General features: G+C 44.9%; 1 protein-coding gene and 1 pseudogene across 4 annotated transcripts in view; one reads left to right on the top strand and one right to left on the bottom strand.

The window, feature by feature from the left end:
* Nucleotides 1–761: 761 nt before the first annotated feature.
* Shld1 (shieldin complex subunit 1) overlaps nucleotides 762–24592 on the bottom strand; it is a 60577-nt gene continuing 36746 nt past the window's right edge. The window contains exons 3-4 of one of the 4 annotated variants that reach the window (XR_004944739.1): nucleotides 3647–4228; nucleotides 762–1830 (exon numbers count right to left, since the gene is read on the bottom strand). Coding sequence is in view for 2 of the 4 variants with exons in the window: in XM_036184850.1 (XP_036040743.1) it covers nucleotides 3786–4228 (443 nt within the window). In the remaining 2 variants the exon portion in view is untranslated. Of the gene's footprint in view, nucleotides 4229–24592 lie in introns of all 4 variants that reach the window. The other 3 variants (XR_004944738.1, XM_036184850.1, XM_036184849.1) reach the window with 3 other exon arrangements.
* On the top strand, nucleotides 5528–6149 carry LOC118581261 (annotated as a pseudogene).

The following is a 24592-nucleotide window of genomic DNA, read 5'->3' as shown; positions in this document are numbered from 1 at the left end:
TATGTGCATCTTAGGTCTTAAGCCCCCCCCCCCCCAGGCATGTACTTCAATGTCATAGGCAGATGTAGCAGTTGCCTGCAGCCTCACTAGGGGTGGTGCTTCAAGGTCAAAGCTAGAACAGCTACCCACTACAACCTGTTGAGCCATTCTTGCCGGGCCAGAAGATGTGTGTTTTTAGACAATTTCATCAAAATTTCTTTGAGCTTTTTAGGGTTTTCTTTTTTAAAAGCAATTTTTAGAAAGATTTCCCCATTCCAAGACATCCCTCTCTCCCCATATGTGTGTGTATACTCTTTATATACATATATGTAAGTATATATATATATATATATATATATATGGGTTATGTGTATCTATCTCACACGTTTATGATTTAGATTTTTCACCCTGAACCCATCTAGAATATATTTTGATTTAAGAAGATGGGAACCCATCTTTTTACTTTGACTCTCCCTCTCCTAACGTAGGGAGTCTATCATTCCAAAACCATTGCTGAAAGCTGTCTTTGTCTTACATTTTCTTTTCTTCTTCCTATGTTGGTGATGAACTGTTGTAGAACATGATTTTAAGGTGTGTTGCTATTTTTATGTTGCATTTGTTTAACTGTGTGAAGCTGTATTACTGTGCCTGTCTAAGACACCTGATGTTTTAATAAAGAACTGAATGGCCAATAGCATGGAGACCTCAAAGTCAGTCTCCACAGTGACACACTTCCTCCAAGACCACACGAACTCCAACAAAGCCACACCGTCTAATAATGCCACTCCCTCCCTATGGGGGCCATTTTCTTTCAAACCACCACACTGCTTATACATATTTATGGACTCAACCCTTTTCTTTGATGTGTCTATTGTTACTTGGTACTGCTTCAATGACTAGACAGAAAATGTTTTCCTATTTGATAAGGCTAGTCTTTTAAATTGTCTGGCCATTCATGCATGCTTTTCTTTTTAAAACAACTTTCCCTGTGGCAAAGAGAGGCACGGGTAGCTGGAACATGGATGCATTCTGCACTCTTCGACGCCCCTGTAGCCGCCCACAACCCCTCTCCTAGAACAGTCTATTCCACCGTATCTCGGACTTCAGTGATTTGGGGGCACAACCTATTTCTAACTTCTGATGCAGCTGGTATCACCTACTCTATGATTGATTTTTATTAAATAAGCCTTTTACATTTTAAGTACTCATATTAAACTAACCCAAAGTTATATAAAACCACGGATTACACGTAGTATCTGTATTTGACTAGCATATTGAACAGAATAGGTTAGCAACCAAAGAAACGCTGTCTGTGTGTTTCTTCAGATTGTGTGCTACCCGCATCCCGAGAAAACTGGTCAGTAGCAACTGCTCTCAGCAGCTCTATAGATAGAATCCTTCCCTTAGGAGGGAGGTACCACCCGGCTGGTGAATCTTAGCTCAAGGAAGTTTCTGGTCGTACAGGTGGGTTCAGCCTGTGAGAATTACGGAGACATTCACATATAGGATGTATGCACTTTTGTGTGTAACTGTGATCCAATACAACATTAAAAAAAAAAAGCACTTTGCAAGTTTAAAAAGAATTGCTTTTTTTGTACTGTTTTGAAATTACTGATAATACAATCGGCCACATGTTCCCTAAAAGAAATCACTGAGGCTTGGGTATAACTCAGTAAAGGACGCAGGCTGAGCAAGCGCGGGCTCCCAGGCTTCAATCCTGAGCATGAGTCATCTGGAGACACAGGCCGATAACCCGAGCACAGGCCATGAACCTCAGATTCTGCTAGCAGTTCTCAGCTTCAGGATTTGATGTTTCTGGAACCAAGTGACCCTCACAAAGGCTCTGTAGTTCTGGAAAACATCACAGATGACATCGTAAGTCCCCTCACAATGTTCATGAGATGATAAGATGTCATGAAATTACCCCCAGTGCTGAAATAGGCAATTCTGCCAAAGGCCTGGGCTGCAGTATTCTTATCTTAGTCTTTATTAAAGGTTCACAGAGATAAATGGAAAATGTCTCTCTATCCTCACAGAGATCAAATTAAGGGGCAGGACCACAGGGAATCGAATATCTTGTACTGGCCTGTCACAAACACTTACTCAGATCTAAGTGAACACACACCATACTCTGCTACCCCAGGGCAACCCTGGCTTTTCCTCTCCCCCATTCTCAACTGTCAGGAGCTTCCCCTCATCAAACACCTCCAGTACTGATCTCTGTGAAGCTTAGACATTCTCTGATATTAAAATCTCCCTTCCAAATAGAAGCCACTACTTCCCAACACGAAGATTCAAATACCTTTTCTGCTGTCCTTTAAAACCAAGCATAGAATAACCCAGGTTCCCCCCGTTGGTAGCCATGGAGACGAATTGTGAGTATCCCTGTCGCTGGGTAATTTCACCGGTCTTCAAGGGTGGCTACTGGTATGCTTCAGGTTAAAACAATAAAGCCAGCAACCTTCACCTCTAACCTGCAGGTTTGGGTTTGAAATTGTACCAGTTTCAGGATTTTTGGAAGGACTGTTAATCAGGAGGGAGCATTAGATGATGCCTGTGAGAGGGAAAGCTGAGCCCCATTTGTGAGCACCTCCCAAGGTCCTATTCACTTGATTTCCTACCATGTGGGACCCCCTCCACATGTGCCTTGACATTTCCATGTAGAAGTCTCTCACTTCAGACCATCCCTGAACCGGAAGCCCACTCACACCACTACTTCTTTTTAGGTTTCTTTCCCTTCAAGAGTCCCCAAGAGACTCTCCAATGTACCGACTTGACTTTTAGTGTGTACTTGTTGGCTGCCACATTTGCATAATCCACTTTCTAAAAAGCTTTGGAGTCTCATGCCAATTAAACTTCACCCCGAGTTTCTCAAAGAATCTAACTGCATAGTGTGGCCAACTTTTGCTATTCCTCCAAATGAGGGAAATAAGCCTTTCTACTGATGTAATTTGCTGGAAGAACTCTGAGGCTTCCAATTACTGTTTCAGAGTTCCTGGTGCCAGCTGACGTCATTCTCAAACTGGGGCTCAGGACGCAACCCGCAGAGCGGAGCATCTGCCAGCGCAAGGCTGCACTAGCTATTTACGGAGCTCCCTGTCAGGCTGTGCACCTGCCTGGAGGACAGGAACAGGTGACAGCAGAGCCCTGCTCTGGGCAAGCATTTGCACTGCAGCTCCGGGTGCTGGAGGCAAGAACAGGGCAGGAATGAGGGGCGACCCTTCGGAGGATGACAGAGGGAGCTGGCGGTGGACGGAGGGCAAAAGTGACAAAGAGAGGGAAAAGCTGCCCGGCAAGCATTCCTTACTCCGTTCACGAACAAATCAGCAAGGTCACACAGCGCCACCCTTACGTGTCAGACCTGTGCTCCCATATCCTGAGTGGATGGTCCAGCGCTGTCTCCTCACCTCCCACACTGCAACCTAGTGGAGATGAAGAAGCCCCTTTGTGTGTGAATTTTAGCTTTGTAGATGGTCCAAATGTTCCATCCCCACTGTCAATACAGACAGGGAATTTTGGTTTTGGAGAGGAGCCAAAGGTATGATTAAGATGTAATGTAGTATCTGGAAGTTTTTTATGTCTGTACATTGCTTCAGGCCAATCAATTGGTCCCCATTTACAACTCTGTATAATTGTTACCCTTGATTCAGCACATCTATAGACTTACTGGCTCCATCACCAGGTACCTGCAAAGCTTGTAGCCAATGGCTGGAAACAGGAAGCTGCCAGGAGACCCCCTCAGGGACTCTGAGTGCCAAGTTACAGCATTTCCCCTCCAGCCTTGCCAACTTTCACATGCGCACCAGCTATGAGTCTTTCATTATGGTCTGCTTCAAGAGGAAACGAATGACCTCTCTTGACAGTCCTGGGGTGGGTTCTTCGTCCTCCACCGAGCTGCCTTCTTGCTCCAGAGGGTAGAAGCGGGTTTCCCTGGAATGCCGCTGTAAGAGAGAGCAGCCATCCCGGTTGAAGATAACTCGGGCCATCTGGAAACTGCGGAGAGCATACTTTTGGTTCTCCTGGCCCTGGAGTTCAGAGATTGTCTGAGACAGGCACTGACACACAGGTGCAGAGAGCTGATCCCCAGAGCCGGGCAGTGGATGGGCAAATCCTTCATAGAATCTGTCCAGTGATTTCCGAAGTCCATCCTCCTCTTCACCAGTCTCCAACTGGCCTTTCACAGAAGGATCAAGCCAGAAGTTCTCAGAGTCCCAGGAGCCCTTTCGCTCAGTACTTAGAGAACTGCCATCTGCAAGACAAAACGCATCCCAGTGCTCAAACAGGCAGTCAAAGCTAATGGAAATTGGGCTGGTGAGGCGGCTCAGTGGGTAAAGGTCTTTGCTACACCAACCTAATGACCTGAGGTGGGTCTCCAGAACCAAAGTAAAGGTGGAAGGTGAGAACTGACTCCTGCCAGATGTCCTCTGACCTCCACACACACATGGTGGCATGTACTTCCTACAAAATCTCTCTCTCTCTCTCTCTCTCTCTCTCTCTCTCTCTCTCTCTCTCTCACACACACACACACACACACACACACACACACACACACACACACGTACGTAATTTTTTAAGGCCAGAAAGCAAACCAACAGCACAAATGCCACTTACTACTCCCAAGACACTGATGACAGGCAGAATCAACTGATTTCAGAAGCAGTTCCCATTGTCCTCAGGTTATGCCACATATGGATCAAGAGTTCTTTTTCTTTTTTTTCTTTTATGTGTGTGGGAGTTGTGCGTGCATGCTTGCCTGTGCATCATCAGCATGCAGTGCCTAATGAGACCAGAGGAGGGTGTCAGACCCCCAGGACGGTGGCTTTGGTGGAGTAGGTATGGCCAAATTGGAGGAAGTGTCCCTGGGGGGGGGTGGGCTTTGAGGTTTCAGAAGCTCAAGCCAGGCACAGTCTTGTCTCGTCTCTCCTCTCCTCTCCTCTCCTCTCTTCCTCTCCTCTCCTCTTTCTTCTCTCTTTCTCCTCTCCTCTCCTCTCCTCTCCTCTCCTCTTCTCTCTCTCTCTCTCTCTCTCTCTCTCTCTCTCTCTCTCTCTCTCTCTCTCTCTCTCTCTCTCTCTGTCTCTCTCTCTCTCTCTCTCTCTCTCTCCTGCCTGTGGATCCAGATGTAGAACTCTCAGCTACCTCTCTGGCACATGTCTGCCCACATGCCACCATGCTTCCTGCCATGAAGATAATAGACTAAATTTCTGAACTTGTAAGCCAGTCCCAATTAAATGTTTTCCTTTATAAGCTATGGTGTCTCTTCACAGCAATAGAAACCCTAACTAAGACATGGAGTTACAGATGGTTATGAGCTGCCATGTGGGTGCTAAAAAGTGAACCTGAGTCCTCTGGAAAAGCAGCCAGTGCTCTTAACTGCTGAGCCATCTTTCAGTTTGGATCAGTTCTTAGCCTGGGATTCCTGGACACAGACTCATGGAGACTTGAAAAAAAAAAAATCTTATCATTACTATCTTCTACCTGAAATTTAGCATTTCCTTCTATGATGAATATAATTCATAAAGAACAGCATTGGTGGCTGAACACTGCCACCATGGTGTTCAGGCGCTTTGTGCAGGTTGGCCAGGTGGCCTACATCTCCTTTGGGCCTCATGCAGGAAAGCTGGTGGCGCTTGTAGATGTTATTGACCAGAACAGGGTTTTAGTGGATGGCCCTTGCACTCGGGTGAGGAGGCAGGGCCATGCCTTTCAAGTGCATGCAGCTCACTGACTTCATCCTCAAGTTCCCACACAATGCCCGCCAGAAGTATGTGCGAAAGGCTTGGGAGAAGGCAGATATCAATGCAAAATGGGCAGCCACAAGATGAGCCAAGAAGATTGATGCCAGAGAAAGGAAAGCCAAGATGACAGATTTTGATCGGTTCAAAGTCATGAAGGCAAAGAAAATGAGGAACAGAATAATCAAGACAGAAGTGAAGAAACTTCAAAGAGGTGTTCTCCTGAAAGCTTCTCCCCAAAAAGCACCTGTTGCTAAGGCTGCCATTGCTGCAGCGGGGGCAGCTGCTACTAAAGCTAAAGCTCCAGCCAAGAAGGCGACAGGACCAGGCAAGAAGGCTGTGGCCCAGAAGGCTGCAGGCCAGAAGGCAGCTTCTCCTGCTGAAGGTCAGAAGGCTCAGAAGACCCCAGCTCAGAAAGGCAGCTGGAAGAAAGCATGAAACTGTGCAAAGGAATAAAGGTTCTTTTTGACATGTTGGGAAAAAAAAAATAGAACAGCATTGGTAGTGGCAGCCTCTGTGGACAAGGGAGTAAGGGGGGGGGGTGCTTCTAAAGACCATGGACTACTCTTTAATCCACCTAATTATGGCATTTCATATCAGCTTGAACAGAGCAAGACACACTGCTTTGACATTACCAGCTATTAATCTCAATACTAGGTATTGTCTATGCATTTATTTAAAAGTATATTTTGATATAGAAATAAGTTTTTCTGTGTCCTTCCCAGCCACATGGTCCCTCAGCTACTAATAAAATAATCACTCAGAAGCTTATATTAATTATAACTGTTTGGCCATTAGCTCAGTCATTAGCTTATTATTGACTAGCTCTTACACTTAATTAAACCCATAATTCTTATCTATGTTTAGATACATGGCTTGGTACCTTTTCTTGGTTCTGCCTTGTCATCTTGCTTCCTCTATGTCTGGCTGGCAACTCCTGACTCAGCCCTTTCTCTTCCCAGAATTTTCCTTGTCTGCTTATCCCACCTATACTTCCTGCCTGGCTACTGGCCAGTCAGTGTTTTATTAAACCAGTGTACAAAAGCATTATCCCACATTTGTTCTTTTATAAATGTTTATACAGTAGTCATTGATGTGTGTGTGTGTGTGTGTGTGTGTGTGTGTGTGTGTGTGTGTGTGTGTGTGTGTGTGTTCATATGTGGAGGTCAGAGGACAACCCATAGAGGTCGATTTTCTCCTTCTAACATGTGAGACCCAGTGATCGAACCCAGGTTGTCAGGCTTGGTTACAAGTTTTTTCCCTACTAGTGAATTCAAGGAAAGATTATGCACAGATAGCTATATCCTGTGCTCCTCAATCACAGGAAAGGGAGGGAGGGAGGGAGGGAGGGAGGGAGGGAGGGAGGGAGGGAGAAGCTAAGGAAATGTCCCTGTCCTCTGCTGGGGCCAGCACTTTGGCCAGTCATCCTCCCTGAGTTCCCCCAGCAACCCCATCCCTGGGCAGAAGCTCGTGGGTGGCTGAAAAGGGAGGGGGGCAGATGCTGGCCTTTCTAATCCAGATGTCAGAAACACAGGGGGATGACTTTCCAGCTCATGTTCTTCCTAAGTGCCAAGTTCACGAGAACCAAGAAAAGCCTGATAACTGCAGGAGACAAGCCAACTGTCAGCAACAGGAAGTTTAGAACTGGACAGAAAGCACACTATGGGACAACTGGAGCTTTATGAATGAGGACTGTGGGTTAGAGGGTTAGATGGTTTGTTAAGGTATGACTGCCAACTTCCCGATACTGACAGCTTGATTTTATCATGTAGGAGATTGTCTCAGTTGTGGGATAATTAAGAATGATAGGCATCAGGTTTGAGTTTACTCCCAAATAATTCCTGAGGGCTAGGGATGTAGCTTGGTTGGTAGAGTGCTTGCCTAACATGTACAAAGCCCGGTTCTGCCCTCCACTACCCTAGTCTGATGGTATGTCCACATAATCGCAGCATTTAGAGGTGGAGGCAGGGAGATCAGAAATTCAGGGTCATCCTCAGCTTCACAGTCAGTTTAAGGTCAGCCTGGAATATGAGAAACCCCAACTTAGAAAAATCAAAACAACAACAGCAAACAGCAAACAAACAAGAACCCCAACATAAATGATGCATGACAAAAGTTCTCTGTATTCTAAGTTTTTAAGCAAACCTCGAGCGGGAACCACTAACACTTCCTACTTTAAACAACTAAAAGAAAAAAAAAAGCAAGTCAATGTCCTATAGATGGTTTGGCTATTAAAAGCTAGAGAAGGGAGGTATGGGAGCCACAGTGGTAGAATGAGGAGTCTCTTGATGCACCCCACAGAGAGCTGGCTGCTCACTGGGAAGGCAGAGGATGCGGACAAGTGTCGATGGGAAGGATGGCAGAGCAAGGAGATTCCCAGAAGACACTGGGGATTCCTGAACCTTCCCACCCGAAGCTTCACTCTCAGAGTGAACATGGCACGTCCTCTCAGTAACTGTCCAATGTACCCAACATACAGGTTTATGCTTTCATGTGCATTTGTGGGTGGGGTGCCTGATGAGGTCAGAAGGCATTGGAAACCCTGGATCAGGAGTTACAGATGGTTATGAACTGGCATGTGGGTGCTGGGAACTAAACCTGAGTCCTCTGCAAGAGCAGCCAGTGTTCTTAACTGCTGGGCCATCTCTCCAGCCTGGTACTATGAGGTGTCTACAAAAGAACCTAAAGACTGGCTCATCCCCTGTGTTTTTCATACAAATGTCAAGCAGACTGCGATTTATCTTCAAAGAAACAACCTCTCCTCTCGCAAAGGAACAAAGACATATGGCTGGAGTCTATTCAGCTTGTCAGTTCTGTGAATGCTGCCTCCAGGCTGTCCGGCCTCTGGTTCTCTTTCAAATGTGCTTTGGGGCAACCCCACACCCTTCTCTCCCATCATGCAGCTGCTCTGGCCTTTGGGATGCCACTGGGTCCGTGGCAGTAAGTGAAGCTGTCACTTCTCTCCTGACATCCTGGGTGTGGGACAACAGCGATATTCTTAGCTCCTCTCATTGGTGTACCCTCATGTTCGAACACTACCTCGTCTACTTGTGGACATGGCACAGATTTATAGGGCTCTCAATTGGGAACAGTAATACCTGCACTACGGAGAGTCAGGGGAGTAATTACAAAATGTTACTTATATTAAGTGGTTATATCTATATTATTTAAATATAATATTTAGCCATATTACATTTAACCCTGCCTGATTCCGAGTAGGATCAAGGATATAAACATTGTACGGTGTCTAGGACAGTCCCATGTGAAAAAGGTGCTGGTGATGTCCCCAGTAGCCTGCTCCTTCCAAAGAATGGATTGTGGGATGAATGGACCCACTGCACAGCAGCATGTTGATCTGTCTTGAGAACCCTATGTTACTTTTATTATGAATCCCCCTTCCTGTTGGTGTCTAAGTCATATGGTACATTTTCCTTTCTAGACTATGAGCTAATGATTTTTATTATTGTTGTTAGTCTTAGCAGGAACAAATAATTCTGTGCTATTTAAATTGTGTGGAACTTTTCTTACTTTAAAGTCTTAAACACTTAACTAATTAATGTGTGTGTGTGTGTGTGTGTGTGTGTGTGTGCAAGAGCAGGACTGAATACACTGTCTCCATGGATAACATCATCATTTGAAGTATATTAGATACTACTGCCAGAAAATGTGGGACCCTGCTCTGGGGTGCTACACCTCTGTTCTGGACTTTAAGCCCTTTTCTTTGTTCTCTTATGAGCTGCCTCCTGGAGGAGTGACCAGGATCACTGAAGGAATGAGACTGGGTGCTATCTCCAGCCGGGCCCTACAAGCCCTGAAGAAGGTCTGATGGACACTCACACTGTCTGCAGCATTACCTGGCTTCTTCCCTGGCCCTGACTGCATCCGTCCTCCTATGAACCCTGCATGTGGGGATGCTTTGCCTGTAAACTGGTCCATTTCTTTGTTGCTATGACAAGTACCGAAGGAAGATTACTTAAAGGAGAAAAGGTTCATTTTGGCTCAGTTTTCCAGTCTCCTGGCTCCGTTGCCATGGGCAGAGTATGATGGCAACAAGTGAGTGGCAGAGGAGGCTGCTTACCTCACCACAGCCAGGAAGCAGAGAGGAGGTCGGAAGGGACCATGGCCAAGACACACTTAAAGGCATCCCCAGCCCCCACCCACTACAGCAAGTTCCACCTTCCACAGTTCTACTACCAGCCAACAGATGATTCAAATTTACATTTCTCTACAGATTTAACAGTTCACTGCGCCACAGCTCTCATGATCGAATTGTCTCTGGAAATGCCCTCACAGACACACCCAGAGATGCTTTCACTAAAGAGGTGTGCTTTACTACTGTGGCTTGAATAAGAATGCCATACATTTAAACACTTGTCCCCAGCTGGTGGCACTGTTCCGGTAGATTATAGACCTTTTAGGGGGTGGAACCTTGCTGGAGGACATGAGAGAATTACCATGTTTAAATCAAAGGTAGTTAGTCTGGCAAGGACTTCCTCTTCCAAAGACTTGCAAACCTTCCTCTCCCCCTGTGTTTCTATCAGCCAATCATGACAGACTGTGAAGTCAAGCACCTGCCAATGGGATGAGAGGCAGTCACCATCCATGTTGTGAGGGAGTGGAATCTCTGTAACCACCACAGCCAGCACAGTAATGATCTGTGGGAGGCAAAACGTAGTTCTCTCTTCAACGTGACTCAGTAGCTGGTGTTGGCTCAAACTTGGAGAGTCTGACCTCAAGTAGTTTGTTCTAGGCATATTTAAGCACAGTACAATTTGAAAAAAGTTTCCTGGTGATAATTGACTCAATCCCATGTGCACAACAAAGCTTAAGACTTGACTACATTGAAACTCTTTGTAAAGTACAAGTGACATCTTCCATAAAGATAGGTTCTGTAGACTGAGAAAATAGTCTCAAGGTAAGGGTCTGGTGGTCTGGCCTTATCCACATCTCCAGACTTCTGCACAGAAAACAGGTTACCTATCTTTCCCTTTGAAGAGACAATCCCATGTTTTTAACATTCCTGGCCCCCCTAGTGCTTATCTGTGGGCACAAGGACCTGCATGCCTCCTGCACTACATCAGGGATAAAGGGCAGGAGCCATGCTGCTTTGGTGTGTTGCTAGCTTTAGGTTTCGGTGTACCATTTTTCACGATGAATTACACTTTCACTTTGTATGTTCCTTTGTGCAACACAGAGATTATTTATTATTGTTTCTAATAACGGGCTTTATGTTCTAGAATCTCCCCACTTCTGTTCCTTCTCTCAGCTTCCTGTTCCTGCTACCATGGGCCAACCACAGTGGACTCATCCCTCCAGAACCACAGACCAAAATAAAGGTTCTAGTCTATATAAGTTGCTCTTGGTCATGGCGTTTTATCATTTCAACCAAAAGGTACCCAATGCAAGTGCTCTCCTCCCTAAGTTCTAGGTATCAAGATTAACTGTCCCAGAACACAAGTCTGATTTCAAATGGACATGTGTGGAAAATTATCCTGTGGGGGAGAGGCAGAGAATACTGATGAACAGTGATTCAGCCAACCACATCTTCCCACAGTGTATTATTTAAAACCTCATCTCCCAATTTTATAAGAGCCGAAATGGAAGCAAAAGTGTCGACTGTTCCAGGAACACTGACCAGTGAGGAACCAAGCAGGCACCCAGAGTAGAACTCAGCTTGATTCATGGAGGGTTGGGCCCAAACTAACACTTTGTAGAAGTCCAGCACCAATCCAGAGCTGCTTATAGCTTTTATGGGTTGTTACATAACAGTGTCAAAACCCCTGCTCACGGGACCATCTGAAGGTGGAAATTTCCATCCCCATGTAGACATGAGTGCAGGAACAAATATTGCAGGGAGCAGTTAAAACACCCCTTCTTAGTAAACAGTCTGTGGTTGACCAGATAGAGGTAGTCACCATTTCTTAAGGCAGTTTCTTGCAAGCGTTTTGTCTTATCTACTGTTCTATTGCTGTGAAGATTTGTCTTATCTACTGTTCTATTGCTGTGAAGAGACACTGTGACCAAGGCAATTCTTAAAGCATTTAGCTGGAACTTGCTTACAGTTTTAGAGGGTTAGTCTATGATCACCATGGCAGGAAGCAGACAGGCATGGTGCTGAAGCAGTAGTTGAGAGCTTTATATCCTGATTTGTAGGCAGCAGGCAGAGAGAAAGACAGTGGGTCTAGCATGGGCTTTTCAAATCTCAAAGCCCACCCCCTCTGACCCAGTCACACACCTCCTCCAGCAAGGCCACGCCTCCTAATTCTTCCCAAACAGTTCCACCCACTGCAGACTAAGGATTTAAAATTGCGTGCTTACGGGGACCATTCACATTCAAGCCACCACACATTTACCTTCCCAAGGTAAGAGAAAGGGGCTTTAAGAAGCTAGCAGAACTCAGCACATTTAACCATTTCAGAAGTGAAACTTTAACTCATTCTATTCCTACACACTCCTATAGTTTCCAGGCAAAGATTGTTAATAGGCTGTCATTATACAGAGTATGAATGTGATTTTGTTAGTTGCATATATAAAGTTTACTAAGATGTATGTACGTGCACATACATACATCTGGTTTTGTGTGTCAACTTGGCACAAGCTAGAGTCATCAGAGAGGAAGGGGCCTCAGTTAAGGAAATGCCTCTATGAGATTTAGCACAAGGATGGTGGTGCCATCCCTGGGCTGCTGGTCCTTGGTTTTATAAGAAAGCAGGCTGAATAAGCCATGGGAAGCAAGCCAGTAAGCAGCTCCCCTCCATGGCCTCTGCATCAGCTCCTGCCTCCAGATTCCTGCCCTGCTTGAGTTGCTGTCCTGACTTCCTGCAGTGATGAACAGCAGTATGGAAATGTAAGCTGAACAAATCCTTTCCTCCCAAACTTGCTTTTTGGTCATGGTGTTTCGTTGCAGCAACAGAAACCTTAGTTAAGACATGTATGGTGCCCACAGATGGTTTTCTGATGAAGCTTGTTGGGTTTGGTCTGTCTCACTGAATCCCAGTCAGTCATTCTGCTTTCCCCTTTCACGGTGGACAGCTCTGGGATCCCTTGCTGTCCTTCTGAAAACTGCTGGAAAGGATGGCTCCTAGTCACTCTATCAGCATCTTGAGTCCACTTTTTGGTTGTCCTCCCCTGTCCCCCATAACAACACCTGCACTGGAATTTAAAGGAACTTATATTCTACCATATTAATAAAGTGAATCATAAAAAATGAATAAGCCTGAGGCTCCTTCATGCCTAGCAACCCTGCTACCCACAGTTTATACGTTTTGGGATTTGCAACAGTTCCTTTCAAAAATGAAATCACTAAGAGGGTGTGTGGATATCAAGATATTGAATCCAAATTAACATTTCACAAGGAGCATGGCTGCCTCTGGGTCAGGCGCTTTTGAAGCTAGGCAGTCTCTGTGGGTGCTTGTTGATATCTGAAAGCCAAAGCTAGATGAATCATCCAGAGGGAAATGGCATATGCTGCCACCCCTCATCTTAATAACGAGCAGACGCAATGCTCAAAGGACAGAGTCCTGTAACAGGCCACTGCTGAGGACGGCAGTGAGGGAGGGCTGGAAAAAGCCAAAGAACGTGTGCACAGATTATGCCTCATGTCAGGGCCAAGGCAACCGAATCCCACCAGTGTTCTGAACTGCAAATTATCTTGGACAATTATGTATTAACTTAAGAAACTAAAATGTTCTAGGGCTGGAGAGATGGCTCAGTGGCTAGAAGAGCTTGCTGTCTAAACCCAATGACCTGATTTTGATACCCAGATCCCGTGGTACAAGGAGGTAAGCTGCTCCCAAAAGCTATCCTCTGAATTCTACATGCATGTACGTATGTGCATGCATACACACACACACACACACACACACACACACACACACACACACACAAAGATACACACACAAACACACATACACAAAGACACAGATACACAGACAGACACATACACATACACACATATACAGATACACACACACAACACACACAAACACACATACACATACATACACACCCACACACAACACACACACAGACACACACACAAACACACACACTGACACATACACAGATACACACACACACACACACACACACACACACACACACACTCACATGCATGTTTGTTCCTGTGAGAAATGGGTTTTGTTTGTTTTTTTTCAAATATAATTAGCCCAGCAAGCAATCTCTGAAAAATGCCACCCTAGCAGAATGTGATGGCACACTTGAAACCCTGTCTCAAAAGAAAAAAAAAATGTTCCCCCAGATGGTTTTAACTTTCACTTCAAGGGCTGAAGAGATGGCTCAGCAGTTAAGAGCCCTGGCTGCTCTTCTCGAGGGCCCTAGTTCAGCTTCCAACACCCACAGAGTGGCTCACAACCATCTGTAACTTAGTGCTAGAGGATTTGGCGTCCTCTTCTGGCCTCTGTCTGCACTGCAGGCATATGATGCACAAACATAAACATAAAATAAAAACATCTTCAAACTTTCATTTCAGGGGATAGCTCAAACCCTGGCTTGAGCAGTAAGGACCACTTGTGAGCAGAAAAGACAAGCAAGTGATTGGGATCCTAGATTTTTTTTTATTTTGTGAGACGTGTTCTCATGTTGCCTCAGTGTGAACCACCATGCCATTTATGCTGCCCTGGGGAATGAATCCAAGGCTTCTCAAATGCTAGGCAAGCACTCCACCAACAACTATACCCCAGCTCCAACACTGCTCCCCTCATTATGACTTCTCTTCAGCAGAATCAGGTTAAATGTGTACTGCTAAGTAAGATGATGCTTGAAGCTTTAACCTTAATTATAAAACAAAAAGAGTTATTTTATCTTTAATCTTGTGTCTGTCTGTCTGTCTGTGGGTATGTGCACACGAGTACAGGTGGCTGGAAGCCGGAAGAGTCAGGTTTAATAAAGGTCTATATAGGCTGTAGCACAGGATCAAGGGAAAGAGAGGCACTTGGAAGAGAGCAAGATAGACCCAAGAGCAAGGGGTGTGGCTTCTCCAAGAAGATTCTAGAGAGTAAGACACAGCCAAGTATGGGATGGGATCCTCAAGGGAGAGTCTCAGATCACCTTTGTTTAAGATTATTTTTACAGGTTGGGGATTTAGCTCAGTGGTAGAGCGCTTGCCTAGCAAGCACAAGGCCCTGGGTTCGATCTTTTTACAACTGTCATAAAAGGAGTTTCGAGGTTGAAAGTTACTGTCTTTAGAGGGTTGCTAAGAAACTTAATTAGGGTCACAGGATGATTGCTGAGGGACACTTGACCGAAGATTATAGTTGATACACAGCCCAGGATGCAAGAAGGTAGGACATCTCTGAGGCCAAGTTCAGTCTGGTTTGAGATTCTCAGGTGATGTCTGGGGAAAGGATTAAGGCCATGCCCATGGTCATATGTGCTCAGGCCATCAGCCTGGGTTGTGGCTGTTTGAACATATAATACTCATCTACAGCAGGCGTAGCATCTCTGTCAGCAGCCTTCACAGGATGTTAACTGCTGGAATCCTTGCTTCTCAGTTAGTGAGAGACCCAGCCAGATGGAGGTGAGGGGCTCCTTGCCCTTCCCGTGTCCCTGTAATTTTCCCTGGCTTTCCATCTTGCTTCAAATCTACAGGCATAAATTTAACTGTAAACAAATATGCTACAATGGACTTACAGAGCTCAGTGTCCCCTTCAAAGTCAGCAACCAGGAACCAACGCTCTTTTTTGTAAAACTCTGACCCTGCTCAGAAATGCCAGAAATTGTCTTCAGTCCTAGAATCTTCTGAGTGTCTCCACTTGTCACAAATCTCAACCCCAGAGGATGGTATTACCCTTTCAGAAACTGTCCTGAGGCATCGGTGCTGAAATCTGGTAAATCCTGTAGGTGATCAGGAAGGCAACATGACCTAGGGCAAAAGCAAGCTTTAGCCACAAAAGAAACGGATTCCTTTATGTTTCATGAGCTAATTTAAAAAGAATCCTCACAAAAGAATCCCAAAATCAGTTCTGATCAGGGCCAGGTGACAATATGGGCAGATTTCTAAATGGTTGCCTTGCAAGGTGGATTTCAGCTCTGGCCTTGTAAAAGTTCATGGTCAAAGATCTGGAACCGGAATGTCTCTGTCCTGACAGAAGAGATGCTTGTAAATTTAGGAGGCATGTGACCTTTAGCAAGTTACCCAGCATCTCTGAATCTCATGTTCCCACCTATACAGTAAGAGCCTATAACCTAGACAACAGGACTGCTGTAAGCACTGAGTGAGCTATTAACATAAAGCCTGGAACATAGCAAGTGCTCCGGAACCAAAAGATACTTTGTGACTATTGCCATAGTAACAAGAGCAGAACCCACAGCAGTTGTTACAACCAAAAGTCAGGGAGTTTGTCATTTAACATCTGGGATTTTAAGAGGTAAAGTGCACATGCCATGTTCATCTCCTAGGCAGATAGATGCTATGGTAAGGAAGGGTATCCTTGTAGACGCTGGCCCATGCTATGAAGGATGAGTCACAGGAACATTACCCAGCTCCCCGCAGGAGGACTGTGGCTACTGACGGGTCTCAAGAGCACCCACTGCAAAGCAATCGTGATCCCAGTGTGGGTGGAGACAGCAGGTGCCTTGGTGTGTGGGAGAGTCACACACAGAAGCCCAGGCTGGTGGAGCCCTCCAGCTGTCCCCAAGCCTCTTCCCCCACGAGACCCCGGGAGGACCAGCACCAGCGTGGCTGAGACCAAGATGGTTATGAGGAGGTTTCCTGTCTCAACCCCAGCAGCAATCTCTGTTTTTGTACTCCCAGGAATTCATATGGGGCACAGCAACAGTCCAGGCAGTTAGGAGTTCAATTAGAGCCAGCCAGGAAGCAAGATACACTCGTTAGACAGAGAGTGACCTGCAGAGAGTCTCCGCGGGGAAAACTGCTTGCAGCTTTTGCAGAGGAGTTGAGTTCAGGTTCTTGTACTCATGCTGAACAGCTCACAACAGCTTGTGAGCTCCAGCTACAGAGGGCCTGATGCCTTCTTCTGGCCTCAGAGAAAAGACAGAGAGATGGACAAACACATACACAATGAATGAATGAATACATAAATAAATAGGAAAAAGTGGGTTGAGCAGAGAGGCAACAGACTCCATCTTGGCAGGTATGATGGCAGGTATGACGCCAACTTGCCAGGGCCAAAGAGGTAAGCTTCTGGACACACTATCAGAGGTTATCTTTTAAAAAAAAAATTAAAGATGAATTTTTATGTGCATAAGTGTTTGCCTGCACGTATAATATGCACTGCAGGTGTGTCTGGTGCCTATGGAGGTAAGAAGAGGGTATCAGAGTCCCCGACATGGGAGTTAGAGATGGTTGTGAACCACATGTGGGTGCTGGGAACTGAACCTGAGTCCTCTCCAAGAGCAGTAAGGAGTAGTGTCTTCCAAACTGGGAGGGATTGTGTGGATTAGGTCGCAGCATTTCCTGGGCCGGGCCTGGACCGCAAAGGAAGGAGGGCGCTGTCTGAATGTCAGCATCGCCGGCATCTTCCCGACCACCGACACATTGGGAGCAGCTGTTTTCAGTACCACTTCCAGGACTTCCTTGTCATGATGGTTTGGGTCCCAGAAGCCTTTCCTCTCTAGGGCACTTTTATTGGTGTAGAGTACCGCAGCAACAGGAAAGTGACCCTGCAGCAGCACACTGTGGCTCCAGGGCCCCTCTGCCTCCTCCAGAGGCAGAGAAAGCTCTGGTGTTCACAGACCTGCTGATGACTAAGAACTATGTGCAGGGTTAAATTTAAACAAGCTCAGTCAGAGTGGGCCTACAGACTCTCAGCCCTCCTCCCTCCACTCACCTGCAAAGCTGAGGACGCTTCTGGCTCTCCCTTCTGCGCCACAGAAGCTATGGAGAAGGCCCAGGCAGAATTAAAACTTACATAATTCAACCCAGGAAGAAAGCATTGCAGTCAGCAGAGAAGTAAGAACAAGCCAAGACTGTCTATATGACAGAGGATGCGGGCTATGAGGGGATCTACAGGGGACTGGGATGCATGCGTGTTAAAAATGTTTCTGCCACGGCTTTCTATGTTGTTGTGTGTGTGTTTTAATGAGGTCTCACTATATTGCCAAAGCTGGTCTCAAACTCACTGGATAGAGTTATTGTCCTGCTTCAGCCTAAGACAACAGGCGAGAGTCACTTTCACTTTACGTGCGTGCGTGTGTGTGTGTGTGTGTGTGTGTGCGCGCGCGATACTCTACTCCTTATTATTTGAGGCAGCATCACTCACTGAATACGGAACTCTGAATTTGCCAGGCTTTCGGGACAGTGATCTGGAGGGATCTGCCTGTCTCTATTCTCCTCCCCACACTGGGCAGGGGTGACAGGCGCCACTGTACCTAGACATGGATGCTGTGACTCTGAACTTGGGTCCCCAAGCTTGCCTGGAAGGAGAGAATCAACTCCTTTTGAAAGTTGTCCTCTGATCTCCACATGTGCATTGCGACACATGTGTGTGAACATGTGCTTGCACACACAAAATAAACAATGTTAAGAATGAATAGGTAAACAAGAAAAAGAACAAAGAACATGTCCAACTGTAGAAAAATTACAACAAATACCTCAGCAAATGGCTAAGACTGGACACAACTGGAAGGAGAATTTAAAAACAGAAGTCATAGTTGAAGGCATCACTTAGAATTCGAGAGAAGCAAAGGACACAAAGCTGAGTGCTAGGTAAGCGAAGGTGAGAGTCTAGCATGCATCTAACGGAATTCCTGGAAGGGTCAGCGAGACTGGAGAAAGGCAACACAGTGTTCCAGACGGGGATTTCAGAACTGACCAAAAATACAAGTCCGTAAGTTTAATAATCACATGGTTTATAAGAGGATAAATAAAAGGAAATCTATTGGCAGGCATGAGCTAAAACTGTAGGTTATTGAAGGTAAAGATAAAAACCCTGAACCAACCAAAAAGAAAAGACATACACCTATAAATGACTGTACTTAAGTTGGAGGAGATGTACACGCAGCATCAATGCAAGCAAGAAAGCATTGGGATAACACCTTCAAGATTCTACCAAAATAGTTACCAGGGGCTGGGGATGAAGCTCAGTTGGTAGAGTGCTTGCCTAGAATCTACAAAGCCCTGAGTTCAATCCTTAGAACTACATAAAACCAGACATAGTGGTCCATGCCTGTAATCACAGCTCCTGGGAGGTGGAGGCAGGAGAATTCAGCTACATAATGAATTTGAGGCCAGCCAGGACTACACAAGACTCAAGTTTCAAATTAATAATAATAAGAACAACTACCACCAACAACCAACCTAAAGTGCCTCAGAATTAAGAAAGCTGACTAGTGGACCACATGAACTGTGACAAATAGCTGAGGAGCCCATGGAACTGGACCAGGTCCTCTGGATAAGTGAGACAGTTGATGAACTGTTTAGGAGGTCCCCAGGCAGTGGAACTGGGAACTGTCCTTGGTGCATGAGCTGGCTTTTTGGAACCTAGGGCCTATGCTGAGACACTTTGCTCAGCCTTGGGGTAGGGAGGAGGGGACTGGACCTGCCTCAACTGAATCTACCAGGCTCTGCTGACTCCCCAAGGGGAGATTTTGCCTTGGAGGAGATGGGAATAGGGGGTAGATTGGGGGGAAGACTGGGGGATGGGAGGAGGAAGGACAGGGGAATCCGTGGCTGATATGTAAAATTAAATTAATTATAAAATAAAAATAAATCATAAAAAAATTTCCTCCAAGATCTCTGTCCTAGGTCAGACCGGCCACTTAACTCTGTGACAGGCAGAAGAGAAAAACAGAACAGCCCAATGACTCGGTGTGCTCTAGACAGCTAAGGAGTAAACTATGCCCTGTGGGGATTGCTGCTGCGTACCTGGGCCTCCTCTTGGTTTTATTCAATTCTCTAAATATGCCTTTCTCTTACATCTCTAGGACTTTTTAGACTAAGGAGGCAACAGCACTCTCCAAGACATACTGGATTGGGATGGAGTTTTGTATGACAATTTTTGTCCTGAGACTAAAAATAATAGATGAGGATAAAACCATGAACAAGGTTTATGAAAAACAGGACTTAAAAACAACATATGTTTGATGAAGAAGATATTAAAGCTGCACCCACATGCATTTATATGCAAGGATTAAAAAATGAAAATAGGAGCTTTGCAGGAGGGGGAACACAGGCCACTCTCTCACCTTTGTAATGTTCTTTGAGAGAACACCTGAGCAACCAGAAAAATCTGGGGTCAGCACTGAAGAGGCCGTGGTAAATAGACATGGGAATAAAAGGCTTTTAGTGATTTTTATTCCTCAACCCAGGCAACAGAATGAAGTTCTGTTTACTGTGTTCAGTAACTGTTTGCTCTTTTGAAAAAGGCTGAGTTACTGAGGGAAGCACAGAAACAATTTTTAAAAAGTCTTTTAAGAAAGCCAAGGAAATATTTATGTAAATAGTTATATAATGATGGAAATATTTAGTAAATCCGTCTAGGTCAATGAATGGTTTCCCAGCAGGAAAAACTGATTATTGTCCTTGGAAATGCCAGTGTGAACAACAGATCTTCTGGATGTCAGCTTTCTCTCAGAATAGTGTCAGAAGGTTTGTCCTTGAATGTCCTCAAACTGCAGAGTCTACGAACGTCATTGGTTGGTACATGCAGCAATCCTAGTAATTTTGCCAATTCTAGTTTTCACTATAAGTAGAGTTGTGGCCGGATATATCTCTGAGCTAACAGGATGCACCAACACGGGACCCAGAGGACTAGGCCCGAGAGACCCACAGAAGAAAGGTCAAGGCAGGAAGGAGAGGAATTGAAAGAGGCTGCCTCATGGACGCATTCAGCTCAGGTCACCTCCAGGAGAGCAGGGACAGGCTCATCTCATGACTAGAAAGTCAGAGTGCTCAGGCTTGGCTCCTCTGTATTTCCTGGGGGCACAAAATATGCTTGAAGTATCCGCCATTGAACCCACAGAGAGCCTGGGATCTGATGTCTTGGAGTTGAATCTCCAGGGTCCCCGTGTTGAAGGCATCCACCTCCACACTATGTTTAAAACAGAAACAGAAATTCATTTAGTCAGATGGATTCCTGGCCATTCACAGGCCCATTCTCTGTGCCCATTAGGACAACACAGAAGAGCAGGAAATAGAGACTCTTTAGTAACAGCTTTGCTTAAAAAAACAAAAGAGGGAGGAGGAGGAGGAGGAGGAGGAGGAGGAGGAGGAGGAGGAGGAGGAGGAGGAGGAGGAGAACAACAACTGCTCCCCCCACTCACTTTTCCTTTCCCTTCTTTTGTGAATCAGACAAGAAGGCCTTTCTGGTAGGAACAGGACAGGACTCAGATGAGCCAATTCCACTTCCTGGCTTAGGGCTGCTTGCCTCTGGCCAGGTTTTGATGCCAACCTGACAGTTACTAGGAGGAACTGGTATCTCTAGTGGGCTCTTCTGACTAAAGATATGACTTAGGGAAGACCAGCAGAGGTTTAATTTCATGAGACAGGATCTGGCCAGGTTTTTTGACAGGCTGAGATGGCAGACATCAGTATTATTCCAGGTGAAGGATAACAGAGACTCAAGGAGCAGATGAATGATCAAGGATAAGAAGGGATAAAAGAGGAGTTAGGAGTATGGGGTGGCGGGGTGGGGGTTAGGGCCACAGCTGTGAGCATCAGAAACTGAGGTACTAATTGTTTTAACTGAGGGGAAAATGCAATAGGAAATACAATATTCCTATCTTGTGGTACAGCAAGACAGTGGCCCAAGCAGTCTGGCAAAGAGCCTAGAGATCAGTGGTTTTCAACCTTCCTAATGCTGTGACCCTTTAATACAGCCCCTCATGTTGTGGTGACCCCAACCATACAATTATTTTTGTTTGCTACTACATAACTCTAAGTTTGCTACTCTTATGAACTGTAATGTGTGACCCACACACATTATCCAATGTGTTGAGAGCCTGTTATAGATTGTCTCTCCTTAGCTAAGGACTACTCAGGTTAATGAAACTGACTTGTAGATGTATGTCAAACCACTATGTCTTTGCTATCTTTGTTAAGCTTTAGCTATTTACAAAAACTGAGTCATATAAAAAAAAAACCTGGCATTTTGTCAGTGTACACTATAAAAGGATCATAAAAAATGAGGTTCCCAGTCTCTTCGTGGACTGTATCTATGGTTTAAAGTTTATTTTGATGCTAAAGGATCTTCAATGAAATCTTCAATTCAAAATTTTAAAGCCAAATCTTAACAAGAATAAAACTATAAAAACCTAATTTTATAAAAGCTACTTATTTGTCTGTAAACTGTTAAAGATAATTAAGACACGCAAGTTAATAATCAGTCATGGGTTTTTTTGTTTTGTTTTGTTTTGTTCTGTTCTGTTTTTGAAACAGGGTCTCTCTGTGTAGCTCTGGCTATTCTGAATCTTACTCTGTAGACCAGGCTGGCCTCAAACTCACAGAGATCCACCTGCTTTTGCCTCCTGAGTTCTGGAATTAAAGGCATGCACCACCACTGCCTAGTTAGCTTAGTCATTTTATAATTGATCAATTCTTTAACGCCCTCAGAACTATGCTTGTAGTCATGCTAAGCACAAATGTAATTCATTTACAGGGAGAAACTTTAGACTTCTATATATGTTTTCAAGGTTACTTGAAAGTAACTTGAAAGTATCAGAAGCAAGTAACTAAAAACAGTAAAGTTTTTTTTTTTTAAATCAGATATACTTAATAAATTAGATGATTGCCCTCAAACCCCTTAGAGAAATCTGCTGAATATGGAATTTAGGTGTTTATTAAAAAGGCTTCCTCTGATAAACAAAAATAACAACTTCTGGTAGCAGCAGCTGAAGCTACCTACCTCCAAGAAGATGGGCAACAACAGACTCCACCTGGAGCTTACTTCAAGCGTGGTAATGCTGACGACTGGGCAATACACTGTCCCATGCCTCTCCCATCATCAGGGTCCTGCCCAAACAGTGGACATTGTTGGGTTGACTGCTCTATTCTGCCTTGCCAAGGTAAGTCAGTTCTCCTAAGTTCTTCCTCCACAGGAAAAAAATCTCTCAGACCACCAGGTCCCACAGCCAAAGGCTGATGCTGCCTGTGTGACAGGTGAAGACTGATGACCTCTGCCCCCAACAAAGCCATCGAGATCTCCATGGAGGAGCCCAGGAGGCTGTCCAGGTAATGGGGTAAGTCTCTGTCTCTTTAACTGATACAGAGGCATTGGATTTATACTTCCTGCTCAAACTTTTCTTTCTCGGATCTCTGTGATGGTGTTGCTAGCCAGCTGTAGCTTTCTAGTTTAGCCGCAGCAAGCCAACCTTAGGCAGCCCCTCCATGCAAGGCTGCAGCTGCCTGGTCGGTCCATTTCACACGAAAAAATCAGAACTTGCTTCTCCTAGAGCTAGTAAGTCTCCTGCTGAGATAGGCAGACTCAGACAGGTTCACCTTGCCGACAGGCTTCACATCGAAAAAGATAACAGGCGTCAACGTGAAAACCAACTCAAGCTTTGTTACTGACTCAAAATTTACTTTTTACTATTCCATTATTTAAAAGAACTTCCTTTTCAATGACTGCTCTCAGTAGTCAACCAACTATGTTTCATTTTAAATGACTGAATAAAAATGTTTAAAGTTTATGTAAGTTATGAGGGTCTAAGGAAATTATTTAAGGTATATAAATGTAAGTTGTGAGGGTCTAAAGAAATGTTAGAGGTGTGTAAATGTAAGTTATAAAGGTCTGAGGAAATTATTTAAGGTATGTGAAAAACGATACACAATATTAAGAATTCGAAAGTTCAGAATCTTAACATTAGTCAATGGAGTTCTGAAAAGGTATGAATCTAGCCTTGTTAAAACACTGGCTACACCGGGCAGTGGTGGCGCACACCTGTAATCCCCAGCACTCGGGAGGCAGAGGCAGGTGGATCTCTGTGAGTTCGAGGCCAGCCTGGTCTACAAAGCGAGTTCCAGGACAGCCTTCAAAGCTACAGAGAATCCCTGTCTTGAAGAAAAAAAAAAAAAAAAAAAAAAGAAACAAAAACAAAAAACCAAACACTGGCTACTATTATCATAGTCACGGGTTCAAAATTTCAAATTTCCTTTGGTCATTTTCTAAATGTAGACTTAAAAGTGCTTCTCACTTTGCTGAAGACATCTCTGTCATATATGTGGATATGGATACAAACATAGATATATTTCCAGGCCTCTGAACAGAGGAAAGAGTGTTCAAGCTTTTAACCCAGACTGCTATTTTAGTCTTCCAGTTGTTGGCATGGCTCATAGGCATGAGTCTACTCCAGCTGTTTACAGACTCTTGTTAACTGCTGACTCTACAATAAAGATTTCAGAGCAGATTACAAACAATGGTAATGCTACACATCAGGAATTTTTATCTCTTTTTGTAAACTTTAAAATTCATGTATACTTCAGGGAGTCACAACATGGATTCACCTGTCACAGGTCAAACAGACTCCAGATAGCGCTCCTGTCAGTCACCAGCTTAAGCTTTCCCACCTTCTACCTATCCCTGAGGATGGGCTTGTCCTTCCCTTAAGCTCCTTAACTTCACCCTTGGTCCCAGTAGATTTCCAATCAGCTGACAGTCACTTTCCAGGAATCAGCTGTGGTCTGCAAACTGTTCCAAGTAAGTGGCCCTGAAGAACCAGAGCCCTGGACTTGTTAAAAGCTGATGTAAACCAGTCCAGCCAATGTGATTGCTCTGTCTTTTCAGGCTATGTCCATGAACCAGAGGCTTCTGAAAAATATCCCCCTACCATTGCCTCAATTCCCTCCCCTTTCCAGCCTTTGACCAGCATTCTAGCCTTCCTGGGCCCCAACACTGATGTCCTAATTTCAACTGAGAAGCAGTTACAGAAGAGAGTATGTTGCTCCTTATCATCAACAAAAGGCT

This window comes from Onychomys torridus, chromosome 4 (assembly GCF_903995425.1).
Source record: "Onychomys torridus chromosome 4, mOncTor1.1, whole genome shotgun sequence".
Taxonomy (NCBI): domain Eukaryota; kingdom Metazoa; phylum Chordata; class Mammalia; order Rodentia; family Cricetidae; genus Onychomys; species Onychomys torridus.
Note: the sequence above shows the minus strand (reverse complement) of the source record. Positions and strands in the feature narration are given on the sequence as shown.